Raw genomic sequence first — 15,000 nt, 5'->3', positions numbered from 1 at the left:
CACACACACACACACACACACACCCACACACACACACACACACTCACCACATTCCCCTACCAACCCCCGTAGTCTCCGGGGCAACAGAGCTTGGCTATTACTATGGCGATGAATGAGGGGCTATGGGTGAGAAGGGACTGGGGGTGCTACCATGGTAACCTGACCATCAACTCCCCATGACCCCACCCTCTCTCCCTTTCCATCTAAAAACCCTCTTCTTCATTCTGATTGTTCTTGCATATGTGAGAATGTACTGGGGTGTTTGCAAACAGACTATCTATTGCAATTGAATGTCAATTCAGTCACTTTTTCCCCTCCTGATTCTTAAATCTAATAATGAGTAATGAAGGACCACCTCTTTGCTCTCTATTTCTGTCTCTCTGTCTCTCTGTCTCTCTCTCTCTCTCTCTCTCTCTCTCTCTCTCTCTCTCTCTCTCTCTCTCTCTCTCTCTCTCTCTCTCTCTCTCTCTCTCTCTCTCTCTCTCTCTCTCTCTCTCTCTCTCTCTCTCTTCTCCGCTCTACCCCCTCCAATTCACTCCTCGGCCTTCAACTTAATAAGTTTCACGTGAGAGTAAGACGTGAGCTCCAGAGTTAGGAGGAGGACATGAACGTGCAGGCAGACACCCACAGACATCCACCCCACACCCACGAACACACACAAAGCTCTTTTTATAAAACATTAGCTACCACCTGTCATTGAGAACTATAACGAAGTTATAGAGCTTTTGGCCTGATGTATGATATGTAACTACTGTAACTACTAAGGACATTTATGACAGTAGAGACATGTTTTCATGGCCTACTATTCATGGCCTAAATCTAGTGCTTACTGTGGTAGTAAAACATTACAAAGGCAGTATACTTGCAGAGACACGTCACTTACTGGTTTTGGATAATGATATTAGTGAAACAAACTTGGCGAATGGAAAAAATTGTTGTCTTTTCAAAGGACCTGTCCTTGAGTCTCGCAGCCTCACAGGAAGACAAGTCTAATCTAATTCAGCCTGAAGGACCGATATTAAAAACATAAGAAGAAGTGTAATGATGATGTTAAGAAATGATCTTTGGTTAAGCGTACTACATGTTAAGATTAACGAGCTTGAGGAGACGTTTGAAACCACAGGTATTATCATCACCAATGCTACTGGGTTCAATCTGTGTGATTCAGTTCCAAAATGCCAGACATACATGGTGACTCAGAGGTGCTGAAGTCTCCCACAACATGAGTTATGAATTATGACTGCTGTTATGAGTTATGACGGCTGTCTCTGCTTCTGTCACCCCTCCTCACTGTCCCCTCATCTAAAAACTTAGTTCAATGACTCGTGCAACTCAGAGGTCTGTCAACTGTAACAGAGATCAGCCTCGTAACACTAGTCTCCATCTCTCTCACACACAATAATAATAGTGGCCTGAATTGTTTTCCAGCAGCAGGGCAATTGTGATTTATGTGAGCTGCTGTGGTCATGGGTGTGTGTTGTAGTGGGGGATATTGCATTACCTATTATTGTCTTATTTCCTGTGTGTGTGTGTGTGTGTGTGTGTGTGTGTATGTGTGTGTGTGTGTGTGTGTGTGTGTGTGTGTTTCCTCAATCCCTTAGCAGCCCCACTGAACGGTTTCACTTGTGATTTGTGAACATAATCATCTAAAAACGTTCACAAATCCCAGGTGGCATAGCCTACATGCTGGTTATAGTCTAGTTCCAGTTTCCAGACCAGGGGCCTAGCAAAGACCCAAGCCTCGGGGAGGCAGTGGGAGTTTGAGGCGTGGCGACGTCTATGACCATAGAATAGCTGAACTAATCGAGCCAGAGGCTTTGGGGCCTTTTCCATTACGCATTGACAGGCAGACACAATGAATGCGCCTCAAACCACTCTCGTCTCCAGGATTGATGCATAGGTAAATATGATATGCAACCTAATCAGACTAGATTATCAGTGGCAATTCAGAAATGCAAATAGGTGGCTTTGTGTGGCCGCGCGAGCCGTCAGATCTGAGATTTGCAACAAAGTAACAGCGTCTCACACGCCCATGTCTGTCTGGGGTGTCCCGGTGGAGAATGCGCTCGAGATCTACCCAAAATTGTTGCAAAAGGCTTGCACACTGCAAAAGCATGCAAATTGTTGTAGCTCTTCAATTAAATCGTGCTGTGTTTCAAATTCATTGCGATATATAAATGCATGTCTGTCTGGGGTGTCCCGGTGGAGAATGCGCTCGAGATCTACCCAAAACTGTTGCAAAAGGCAATGCACAGGACAGCATGCAAAGTGTTGTAGCTCTTATTAAATCGTGCTGTGTTTCAAATTCATTGCGATATATAAATGCATATTTGGCGGTGGTGCGTAAAATTGCAAATTGAGACACACAGTCCAAATGAAAGTTGTACAGACAGACTGCAACTGTAATGAGATTCAAGTCTGGATCACTTTCTCAAGTGGCCATGGTGACAGATGGGCGCATAATATCTGTCGGGCTGATCACATTAGCAAAATAATAAGTTGGCAATCATACGATCATATCCATCAGTGACAACTTGTCATCAATGATGAATAACCAACGAACCACCCCAAAGACATGAATGGCCAAATGAAACGGTCATGCTATTGGAGTTGAATGGAAAGCAATGAATGAAACGAACCTTGGCTTGCACCAATATATGACTAAATTATGTTCTGAATTGCTTAATTGCATGTTTGAAAAATGATTACCAGTGGATGGAAATACTCCGGACATAGCTTACCTTTCTTTTCAACGGGATGCTACCCCAAATTATTGAAAGTGAAAATGTAGCTAAAATCTCACAACACAAAGAAAAATCCAAAACTGTAATTTAGCTCATTGCAGTGCAGGATGTGTCCAAAACTGTTCTCTCTTTCCCCAATTCACCTTATTGGAAAAGGAAAAGAAACCTCTAGATTTCTTCTCGTTTACAATATCCTTTATTCAATTGAAAATCATCCAGGCTATACAGAAGCCATGAGACGCATCCCATAGTCGGTGCTGTCTGCATCTGTCCTTCACTGGGAGCCCCCCATCGCCGGCAGAGAGAGAGAGGGGTGCGGGACAGTCTAACGCTTTAGTGCCACGTTTATAATCACAGAATGAAATCCAACTGAATGCAATAGGCCATTTCTGGTTCACCATCATCAGCCATTTGCAGCTCTTAATCCAAGACATGTGTTGTCTGTTGACTGTGACTGTCCTTGTAAGCATACAAGACAAGGGGTCCTTCTAAGCGACAAACACGTCGCCCGGTTTCAGGACAATTGCTCGCCCCCCCCTGGGCAAATCCCGTTGCGCGGTCTCTCTCTCTCTTTTTGCAATGCCAAGACTCACGTTCTCTTCGGGAAACGGTTTAATCCGTTACTCTCTCTTGGACTGCGACTATAAGGCTATGGATTCGGATTTCCTCCCATTCAAAAACCCTGCTTTCTTTCTGCTTGCCAACTCCAAATCAATGGCCTCTCTCTCTCTCCGGAGTCCCCAACTGTGCTCCGCCTCTTTTTACTCCTCTACAACCCCCCCCCCCCCCTCATCCCTTTGCCTCCCCCCACCCCCACCCCCTCCCCCTTATCCCACCCCCACCCCCACCCCACCCTATCTCGGTTCCCAGACTCACACCTTCAGTTTCACAGAGGCAAGTGTGTAATCTGTGCGCCCCAGCTGCTTGCCTCTCAGGGGTGGACAGTCTCTGAACTGCACTTTGTCCCATTAAAGAGCTTAATTACAGATGCCTAATCTACCCCCAAACCACTTTCACCCCACAGATTACAACTGCGAGTGACCTTTGAATGCTCATTTTTTGGGGGCATTTACCCAAATTTAGCCCATTTAATTTATTTAATAACATATGTAGGCCTATGCACTAGTCCATGTTCGAAATGCCCTAGAAAAGCCACAGCCCCAATGATGCCCTAATTGGGATAACCAAATCGTGATGGGGGTTTAACCAGCCCAGAGATAGGGCTCATTAGCCGCTCCAGTGAGCGCCACGCCGAGGGGGCATGCGCAGCAGGGCGTGGGATGCGATTTATTTTTGCCTCTTTGGTTTGTAATGAAACACCTGTGCCACATTAAACACAGCATAAATAACACTTATTCGGATGTGCTGCCTGGTCTGTGGAAAGAAAGCGCATTATTTTAATGTATGATGATCCACCCTGGCACTCACACGTGTTCCCTTGAATGGGCGGATGGCTACTTCCAACCAAGCGGTGTTCTGTCGATATGTCATGAGTTTAGAATTATAAGGTTCTATAATGATTGTGTTTTATAATGTTGTAATTGTGTATGAACTGTAAATTCATACACAATTGTACAGTTGTTTGGTACCTGTACTGTAGCAATGACAATAAAGTCCATTCATTCATTCATTCATTCAAATTGTGAATGCACGGCTTGTAATGTCAATGTGACTGCTTAAATAAAGGTTAAATACAGAAATTAAATTAAAAAACTGGAACTGTGTAAAGCCTACAGACCTTGGCCCCAACCTCTGAACCTGGAATGGTTTGCTTGTGAATGGTCAACCTGTCAAAAACAATGTCAAGGTTTTAAACATGTTTGTTTTTAATGTCACAAAACACATGAATCTGAAACATGAGTTCATTTTCCTTCTGTGCACTGCTAACAATCTCGCCATTTTTAAAAACGGGACAGAAAATAATTTACACATCTTTTATCATAGTATCTACAAAAAATAAAATAAAAAGAAAAACGACTAAGGCTTTACAGAAGAAAAAAAAGTATTACATATAAAACAAGGAGTGTGATTTCTATATTACATGAGTGAACAAGGAAGAAAAAAAAAAAAACGAGAGAAGCGGATCATTAAAGTCCTGTGTATCCATACAGTAGTTTGCACTGTGCAGGAGTTTGCTGTGCAACATATTACAAGGGAACAAATCTGTTATAACCTCTTTATAAGCGAGGTGCGAACAGAAGACATCAAAGAGAAACATGGAAAAAGACTAGAGAGAAAAAGAAGAATAAGAGGTAGAAAATGGAAAGGCGTAGGTGAAAAAAATTATACTCAAGAGGAGAGAGAGGAAAAAAGAATAGGAGAGGAGAAGGATGACTAGATAGATGGAGCATAATAATAAAAGATAAGAACGAAAGTAATTAAGAAAGAAAGTCTGGAAGTCTTCTCTACCATGCCAAGTTAACGTCAACTAACCACTGCATGTCCTCCAACACCCAAACACACACTGGGCTTTTAGTGTCACAGTAATATATGCTGATCACACACCTGAACACTGGGTTTCCTACGGCTACAGATCTCTCCTGATGAATACAAGGTATGTGTGCAGAGCAGGGGGAGGCTGGTGGAGGTAGAAATCGGAAAAGACGGGCTCATTGTAATGCATGGAATTGAAATGGGGAACGGTATCGACATCATTAGAACCTCATTACAATGAGCTCGTCCTTCGACTTCTACCTTCCAACAGCCTCTCCTGGTACAGAGGGTGTCTTAACTACCAGGGTTGGGAGTTCAGTTCAATTACAATTCAGTCAATTAACATTTAATGACTGCAACTAAGGGTATCTGTTTTCAATGTTTTAGTTTTTTCCCCACAAATCACTTTGCTGAATTGAAACTGAATTGACCGCAATCCTGCTTACTACGTCAAGGTGTGCTACTCCATGTATAGAATAGTCCCTTCATGTTTTGGTGCAGCAGTATAGCATCAACACTATTTAAGGTATAGATGGGAGAGACGGCGGGTTGGGATTCACAGTATATATACAAAACAGTAGAGCGTATCCTTAGAAACCAAAATGATGACATGATAGATAGACATCTGTGTATTCGTTAAACATGTTTCCTTTCTCTGTAGTGATCCCTGTATATCTTAGTATGGAGCTGTAAGAATAAAACAGCAATTCAGTACAGTAGTGTTACCACGACGCGTCATTGTAGTAACGCTCAAATATGTCGCTTACGGACACCTATTCCTTAGCTTAGCAGCTGCACAGATACCGCCGGTACATGCTGAACAGCATGTCGGCCATCTTGGTATAATCCAGAATGACAACAAACTTCCTCTTCCTTCATGTTTCTTCTTTCTCTGATGTGTGGATATGGACAAATGATGCTTGAATGACATTGTTACCCTTTTATGATGAATCCAACCAATTCTTTCTACAGGGCCCAGTGCAAAAAACCTGAATATATAGACACAGTTCTTCGGCCTTCATGGCATACTGTAAGTGAAAGCAACGGCAGAGACCGCCGCCATCTTGGCTCAAAAGTCAAGGGTTCAGCTGCATAGGCCCACAATGTCACGATGGAGCCAGTGGTTTTGTCCAGTCCCTGACCAAATCCGTTGTGGAGTACTGTATGTACACATGACAAATGAATGGATGCATTATGGGTAAAGTGCTGGGGTCCTCCTTCAGTTCGCCACTCAACCATTTCTGTCATTTTTTATTGCTCCTTCCTTTAAAATCACCTCCTTTTTTCAATCTGTACAAATCTATCCTTCAAATGTAACCAAACCAACCGCATTTTCCTTTAACACTTCTTCCACGACATTACATCCTCACAGGTTCAGATTCTTCCTACTTCCCCTCTTGTTGCTCCTTCACACAACCTTCCCCACACACCCGTTCCCTACTTCACTGTTCCAACAATGGTCCTTTTTTCCCGTCGTCGTTGCCCTCTTGTCCGTGGGCTCCTCGGAGGTCACACAGAGGTCATTCTAGACCTGTGATTGGCTGACCCATCCTTGGGTATCAGGGGAAGGTCATCAGTCCTGCTTCTATTTCCTGACGTCTCAGTGCAACACGTACAACTTCACAGCTCTCCTTGGGATTCTGCTCACTCAACCAGTGCATGCTGGGATTTGGGTGGGGTAGGGGGGAGGGTTGGCGAACAGGCTAGGGGTTCCAGTCCATCAGTGTGTTGTGAGTGTGTGCAGCTATGGTGGGGGCAAGGGTGTGTGTCCGTCCATTAAAAGTACACTCTGAGATGATCAGAATCCTGTGGACTGGATCTTGGGTGGCTCTGCTGGGACGCCCTCTTTTCCTGAATGTGGCGGTTAAAACAAAGGAGACTTATCAATGACAGAAATGTGTGTATATATATATGTTACGGTACATGTGGGAATACGGTACATGTGGGAAAACTAGGGTTAGGTGCTAGGGTACTACGGTTATGGTTAGGGTTAGGGTTAGACATGCCAGCATGTACCAAGTCGACGTAGCACCGAACCCTAACCCTAGTTTTCCCACATGTATGTACTGTAACATATATATGTATATATATATATATATATTCGTCTTGTCATTTTTATTTTCTTACTATTGTCCTCTTGCTGTATTCTTTAATGCTGTATGTAAAGCACTTTGAATTGCCCGTTGTATGAAATGTGCATTATAAATAAACTTGCCTTGCCTTTGGAATTCGATTTTTAGAATCATTTGAAAAAAATGCCTTTAATGAAGCCTGGCATCCAATGAAATTGTTCCACAGAAACAACAAACAGACTGTTGGGAAACTGATCTATTTGACTTCTGAGCCTGTGCCCTTTGACCCCTTACTCACCATCCCCAGAGGCCGGGTCCAGAGATGGAGTTCTGGAGATGTTTGCTGGGTTACCAGGGATGTCTCCTGATTCCTGATTGACAGACGGCTCTCTCAGAGTTTTCAGAAGCTGATGATGGGCAGTCTCTATGTCCTATGGGGGGGTGTTATATAAAAGTCCAGGTTTAACAAAACATTATATAATGTAAAAAGAACACTGTTCTATATTCCCAAAAAAGCTTTTTGAGTATGCACCTGAATGAGTTCAGTAATGTGTGTAAAGGTGAATGCACAAATAAATACAAAGCAAATACTGGTGTGACTGCAATTTTTTTTGAAACATCTGTGTATTTGTGTGTGTATGTGTTACGGTACATGTGGGAATACGGTACATGTGGGAAAACTAGGGTTAGGGTTAGGTGCTAGGGTGACTTGGTACATGCTGGCATGTCTAACCCTAACCCTAGCCTTAACCCTAACCCTAACCCTAACCGTAGCACCCTAGCACCTAACCCTAACCCTAGTTTTCCCACATGTACCGTATTCCCACATGTAGCGTAACATATGCATCCTGTACGCTTAAATGCTTTTACCTTCAGCTGGTGCAACTTGCTCATCAGCCCCTCGATTGTGTGAAAAATCTCATCCACGTTCTTGATCACATGACTCTGATGACTGCTTTGTGATTGGCCAAGCTCCCCTTCCTCCTGGTTAGGATGCGCAGGTTCTGATTGGTCAGCCGTAGACAGGATAGAAGAGGCTTCTTGCGCTTCTTCCTCATGCTGTTCGGGTGATGATGACGTCACTTCCTGTTCCAGTTCAGGACTCTCAGTAGTGGTCGGGGTCGGGGGGTCAGTGACATCGTCCGTGATGTCGTCCGTGTGGCTCTCGTCCGCCAGGCCGTCGCTATGCTCCGTAGGCATCACCAGGTAGAAGGTGTTTCCTATAGGGCACACAGAGAGGGAATGAACAAAGCTAAGGGGGAGGGTCTAACCCTAACCTCTATGGTGAAATGATCCTACTGGGTACAGTAGATGCAAAGTGGGATCCTTGGGACCAGTGGCGGACTCAGGCTGTTTGAAGGGCAGGGGCGAAAAGAAAAAAAGGGCACCTACTGCACAACATGGGACCCCATCAGTGCACATGGTCAAGTTTAGACCATTGGAAGGGCAGCCAATAGGGCACATCCTCTAATTTTGCCACTCAAAAGGGCACTTAAGTGCGAAGTTTTTCAACTGTGGGGGAACATGGTCAAGTTTAGACCATTGGAGGGGCACCAATAGGGCCCGTCCTCTCATTTTCCCCACTCAAAAGGGCACTTAAGACAGAAGTTTTTCAACCATGGGGGCACCAGGAGGGGCGGTCGCCCCCCCCTGCCGCCCCTCTGAGTCCGCCAGTGCTTGGGATGACACTTCCCATAACCTTTATCCTAACTGGAACCCTTACCTAATACCTAACCGATGTTCTTTAATTTCTATTCAACAGTGTAACAACGCCAGAGTTGGGTCGTCTCAAGCACTGCACCTAGCATCTGCCCAACTTTTATTCGGTTGTTAAGTCTGACGTCACACGTGACATTTAGCAATTTCCGGGTCCAAATAAAAAAAATCCACGCACCAAAGTACCAGTGTACTAAAGCAGTAGAATGACAGTTCAATCGTTTTTTAGACTCTGATCTATTCATACAACAAGGGACACAGCACTGCGGCATTTCGAAGAGAGCGCCTCAGCCAACGTTGGACCCGGAAACACGTCACGACTTAACAACCGAATAGTGAGAGGGTACTACTGCCTACAGCTTTATGAAATCCTGCATTACAAATAGTGGGGCACTGGGTCACCTGACCTAGAAAAACTCAGCCTTCACTGTAATAATAATTGCTGCAATATAATAATAATTTCTTACAATAACATGGACTGGAGAATTCTTTCTTACGATAAGGATGAGGCTATGGACCAACAAAGAGAACTAACGGAGGTTGTTTTATTTGGAGAAACTAGACTATCTACAAGAGAGCATTGTTACCCTGTACACTCTCCTCGCCTGTGGGCTCAGATGATTGGTTGGAGTGGAGGTTGACATCATCAGTGATGTCATCAGGGATAGAAGGAGAGCCCGCAACCACAGCTGTGCATAGAGGATAGATTTGTGTGAAGGAGTGTGTGTGTGTGTGTGTGTGTGTGTGTGTGCATAAAGTGTGTAGAAGAGCAAAACATCATTGTTTACATATGTCGTGTGAGGGGAAGGAGGTACGACAGAGAGAGTGGTGTGTGTGTGAGGGGAAAAAAAGCGTGTACAATCATGGAGGAAAAGATATAGAGAAGAGAGAAAACGTGCATGAGCACCAGAACAACGGAATCACACAGGTATTTGTGCACATGCAGAGAGATAGGAAGGTGTGCATATTCAACCAATCACAATGAGGCACATTCATTCTGTGGACCTGTGACTTCATTTGATCCTAGTGGACACCGAGCTTCCTCCACACAGAGAGAAGCAGTCATGCGGCTCACGTCGGCAACATTATTAGATTACCCATAAGTCTCTGCTCTCGTTACCTTTCCTCACAACCTGAACAATGTTGTGTTGCTCTGTCTCTGAAGACTGAGCCTCCGTGAGCTCAGCCTCCCATTGGTTGGGGCTAACACTCAGGAGAGTCTCTGAGGAGTCTGGCCTGTGTCTGTCATTGAACGGACTCCTCTCATTGGCTGTCTCGTTGGTGGGCGTGTCGTCCGAATCGTGGCTCCAACCGTCCTCCTCCAGATCTCGGAAAATCAGTGTCCTGAGAGTCTCCACTGCGAGAACAGAAGAGAGATTTGCTCTACCGTGCTGCTGGATCTTTTACAATGCGTGACGTTAGAATTATAAGGTTCTATCTCCATTTTTGTCAAAATTGAGTTTTTTTACATAATCTGATCCATTTGGTGTTTATTAATGCCTGTGTGGTGTTATTTTTTTAAATGTTGACATTTTTGAGTTAGTAATTCATAAAATACAAAGGTTCCATCTCACAAAACATTATGGAATGTAAAAACTTTGACGCTCAATATCTCTGAACTGCCCTAAACGGAGATAGAACCTTATAATTCTAAGCTCACGAGTTGACTGTTCACAGAAACAAACAACAGTACTGTATACAAGGTTCCTACAAGTTTCAACAAGTCAAATCTAAGACCTTTTTAGACCTTTTTTTAGACCTCTTTGAATAGAATTCTAGACCTATTGTGACACCCCTTCTCCCGGCGGTAGCAAATTGGCATTTTTTTGGTTCCAGCTTGATTCATTTCCACGTAAATATTTTTTATTATTAAATAAATATTTATTATATATTTATTATATATTATTTTTTTTGACCTAATAACTGAACCTTAAGACCTTTTTAGGCCTTATAAATAAATCGGATTGCTGGATTTTAGACTTTAAGGCTTTTTTTTAGACCAGTGCGGGAACCCTGCGTATAAGTGATGTTGGCAACAGGATCAGTGTATAAAAACAGAGGTTTAGGGGATTCCTTCTGTGAACTCACCGTCTTGTAGAGCCGCCTCGGCCACCCCGACTGTCCCCTCGCTGCACAGGAAAGATCCCGATGGGTCCGTCGGCGTGGTGGGCGTGAGCGCGCAGTCGTCGTTAGGGGAGTCCGTCTCTATGGAAACCGATCGCTCTGTCAGCGAGTCGTCTGAAACAAAGACGGTGAGACGGTCAGAGGAACAACGGGAAACATTATTTTATGGAAATCTCACAAATATGGGAGTAAATTGTCCACCAACAACTAACGTTGTGTTATATTACCTGACTCACACAATATACAGTACAGTGCCCTGCACAAGTAATGGAACAGTGAAGCATTTTTCTTCTTCTTTTGGCTCTTATACACCAACGGTTTTGGATTTTAAATCGAACAATGACTATGGCTGTGAAAGCATAAGATTCTCCGCTTTTATTTTATGGTTTATTTGTGTACATGTTGGTTTCACCAGAAATTACAACACTTTTACACAGTTCATTTTTTAGTTAGTAATTCATGAACAAAGTTGAATGTAAAAACATTGACGCTCAATATCTCTGAACTACCCTAAACGGAGATAGAACCTTATCATTCTAAGCTCACGAGGTGTTTCTGGTTAGTCAGGTGTGTTCAGTCACATCATGTGTGCCGGCATAACTGATCTGTCAATGTCGACTAGTATTGACTCATATGAACCTGGAGATATTAGAATCCACACCAACATTCCACATTATGGCTCCTGACTCAACACGATGTCTCACCTGATTGGTAGACGTGGCTGCCAGTCGAGATGGGGGAGGCGTTGCCGAGGCTTGGTGAGCTGAGAGACAGACAGACAGATGAGTTACAAACCTAGTCAACACGGCACTGTTTACCACTACCGTAACGGTTTACAATCAGACTGAACACAAGTCGTTTTGGTCTTTTTTACAATGGGAATTGATAGACACGTGTCAACTTAGAGACACTCACGAAGGCGTAGGCGTGGATCCGTGATTGGTTGAAGGCGAGGACCCAGCAGCCAATGAGATCGTCTTTTCAAGTTGGTCCTTCCAGCTGTGAAAAATAATAAACGTTTTCTTCAAATGTACTACCTTGCGAGAACGCCGCACGGCGCAGTCTGCTCATATTCTTTTGGCACCAGTCGACTAGACGGTACGTAGATATAGATGTTGTAGTTCATGCTCACGTGTTTTTCTCTGAGGCTGTTCCGGCCACCAGCTCGTAGATCTGTCTCTCTGTGGTGCTGATGACATAGAGGGCCTTGTTGTCTGTGGAGGACATGACCATCAATAAAGATATACTAGGGGTGGGCATCGATGATCGATTAATTGATCGATAAGGTCTTGGTCGATCTTTTTTTTTTTTTTTTTTTTTTTTAATAATAATAATGGAAATTAGTTTGTCCACGTGTCACCAGATTGCGTTCGTCTCTCACCCCTGAACATGTTAACATGATCATCTTTCTGAACAAGAACCAGTAGGCCTGCCGCCTACAGTCTCTCGCTGGAGTTTAAATTTAAGTTAAGCTGGACGCTCTTAAGGACACTAACGTTTTCAGTCATCCTCCTATTTGTGAGTAACTGTTTTTTACTGCTCCTATGGTGAGTTACATATTTTCTATATTTTTATTTATAACGTAAAATGTGTTTTTAAGTTAAACAATTTAGGCTACTCACTGCCTTGTGGCTTGTTATCTGACTGTAGTGTCTAGTTTGGATGTGAATGAATGAATGTGTGCAATAGCAACACAAATAAAGTTGTTTCCCCAAGGAAAACATGCTTGTTATTTCTGCCCAATTTCTTTTTCCCGAAAAAAAAAAAAAAAAAAAATCGACCAAGACCTTATCGATCAATTAATCGATCATCGATGCCCACCCCTAATATATACCTCTGAACTACAGATCTAATCTAATGATCAGCATGGTCACATTCATAAACACTCACTACAATTCTATATTGAGTAACTACTAAGGGGTCATTTCACTCCATATTGCAGCTTTATTATTAGTCAGGTGTTCACCCTCCACATACCAACAGACCATTCATACAATCTCTCATATCCCCCCCTAATGGTAAATGGACTGCACTTATATAGCGCCTTTATCCAAAGCGCTTTACAACGGCCTCTCATTCACCCATTCACACACACATTCACACATTCACACACCAACGGCGGCAAGCTACCATGCAAGGTGCCGGCTCGCTCACTGGGAGCAATTTGGGGTTCAGTGTCTTGCCCAAGGACACTTCGACATGTGGCCAGCCGGGGCTCGGACCGCCGATCTGCCAACCTTGCGATCATTAGACGGCGGCTCTACCTCCTGCACCACAGCCGCCCCTGATTCATACAATCTCTCATATCCCCCCCTGACCCCTGACCCCTGAGTCTTACCAGTCGCCACGGAGCGGACCAGGAGTGAGTCCAGCTGGACCACGGGGCTGAAGGAGGTCTTGGAGTCCCCGCTGCCTCCTACCCCTCCACCCAGCCAGCGGGACGGGCAACGCAGCTGGAGCCTGTCGTCTGGACCTCTCTGGAGGAACACCAGCATGTCTGACAGCAGCAGAGCCTGGATCTCTGAGAGGGGAGAGGAGAAGAGAGGAGAGGAGAGGAGAGGAGAGGAGAGGAGGGGAGGGGAGGAGAGGAGGGGAGGGGAGGGGAGGGGAGAGGAGAGGAGGGGAGGGGAGAGGAGAGGTGAGGAGGGGAGAGGAGGAGGGGAGGGGAGGGGAGAGGAGGGGAGAGGAGGGGAGAGGTGTGGAGGGGAGAGGAGGAGAGGTGAGGAGAGGAGGGAGGGGAGGGGAGGGGAGAGGAGGGGAGAGGAGGGGAGGGGAGGGGAGAGGAGAGGAGAGGAGAGGAGGGGAGGGGAGGGGAGGAGAGGAGAGGGGAGGAGATGAGAGGAGAGGAGGGGAGTAGAGGTGAGGAGAGAAGAGGAGAGGAGAGGAGAGGAGAGGGGAGGAGAGGAGAGGTGAGGAGAGGAGGAGAGGAGAGGTGAGGAGAGGAGGAGGAGAGGAGGAGAGGTGAGGAGAGGAAAGGAGAGGAGAGGAGAGGAGAGGGGAGGAGAGGTGAGGAGAGGAGGAGGAGAGGTGAGGAGAGGTGAGGAGGGGAGGAGAGGAGAGGAGAGGAGAGGAGAGGAGAGGAGAGGAGGGGAGAGGAGGGGAGGGGAGGGGAGGAGAGGAGAGGGGAGGGGAGAGGAGAGGAGGGGAGGGGAGAGGAGGAGAGGGGAGAGGAGAGGAGGGGAGAGGAGGGGAGGAGAGGAGGGGAGAGGAGAGGAGGGGAGGGGAGAGGAGAGGAGAGGAGGAGAGGGGGGGAGGGGAGGGGAGAGGAGGGGAGAGGAGAGGAGGGGAGAGGAGAGGGGAGGGGAGGAGGGGAGGGGTGAGGAGAGGAGAGGAGGGGAGGGGAGGGGAGAGGAGAGGGGAGAGGAGGAGAGGGGAGGGGAGAGGAGAGGTGAGGAGGGGAGAGGAGGGGAGGGGAGGAGAGGAGAGAGGAGAGGTGAGGAGGGGAGAGGAGATGAGGGGAGAGGAGATGAGGGGAGGGGAGAGGAGAGGAGAGGAGAGGAGAGGCGAGAGAGGAGATGAGGGGAGGGGAGAGGAGAGGAGAGGAGAGGAGGAGAGGAGAGGTGAGGAGAGGAGAGGAGGGGTGAGGAGAGGAGAGGAGAGGTGAGGAGAGGAGAGGTGAGGAGAGGAGAGGTGAGGAGAGGAGAGGAGAGAGGAGAGGAGAGGAGAGGTGAGGAGAGGAGAGGAGAGGTGAGGAGAGGAGAGGAGAGGTGAGGAGAGGAGAGGTGAGGAGAGGAGAGGAGAGGAGAGGAGATGAGAGGGGAGGGGAGGAGAGGAGAGGAGGAGAGGAGAGGAGAGGTGAGGAGAGGAGAGGTGAGGAGAGGAGAGGTGAGGAGAGGAGAGGAGAGGTGAGGAGAGGAGAGGTGAGGAGAGGAGAGGAGAGGAGAGGAGATGAGAGGGGAGGGGAGGGGAGG

The 15,000-nt window shown here is 46.0% G+C and overlaps 1 protein-coding gene across 1 annotated transcript in view; it reads right to left on the bottom strand.

Moving 5' to 3' along the window:
- Positions 1–4,627: 4,627 nt before the first annotated feature.
- arhgef11 (Rho guanine nucleotide exchange factor (GEF) 11) overlaps positions 4,628–15,000 on the bottom strand; it is a gene marked incomplete at its 5' end in the record, with an annotated part of 34,421 nt that continues 24,048 nt past the window's right edge. The window contains 9 exons of the mRNA XM_080547455.1: positions 4,628–7,028; positions 7,548–7,680; positions 8,120–8,469; positions 10,086–10,322; positions 11,054–11,203; positions 11,794–11,852; positions 12,005–12,088; positions 12,222–12,303; positions 13,428–13,610. Of these exons, the coding sequence (XP_080403581.1) occupies positions 6,976–7,028; positions 7,548–7,680; positions 8,120–8,469; positions 10,086–10,322; positions 11,054–11,203; positions 11,794–11,852; positions 12,005–12,088; positions 12,222–12,303; positions 13,428–13,610 (1,331 nt within the window). The 3' untranslated portion in view covers positions 4,628–6,975. The remainder of the gene's footprint in view (positions 7,029–7,547; positions 7,681–8,119; positions 8,470–10,085; positions 10,323–11,053; positions 11,204–11,793; positions 11,853–12,004; positions 12,089–12,221; positions 12,304–13,427; positions 13,611–15,000) is intronic.

Source organism: Nansenia antarctica (genome assembly GCF_963989245.1).
Source record: "Nansenia antarctica genome assembly, chromosome: 17".
NCBI classification, from domain to species: Eukaryota; Metazoa; Chordata; class Actinopteri; order Argentiniformes; family Microstomatidae; genus Nansenia; species Nansenia antarctica.
This window is presented reverse-complemented; position numbering and strand designations above follow the sequence as displayed.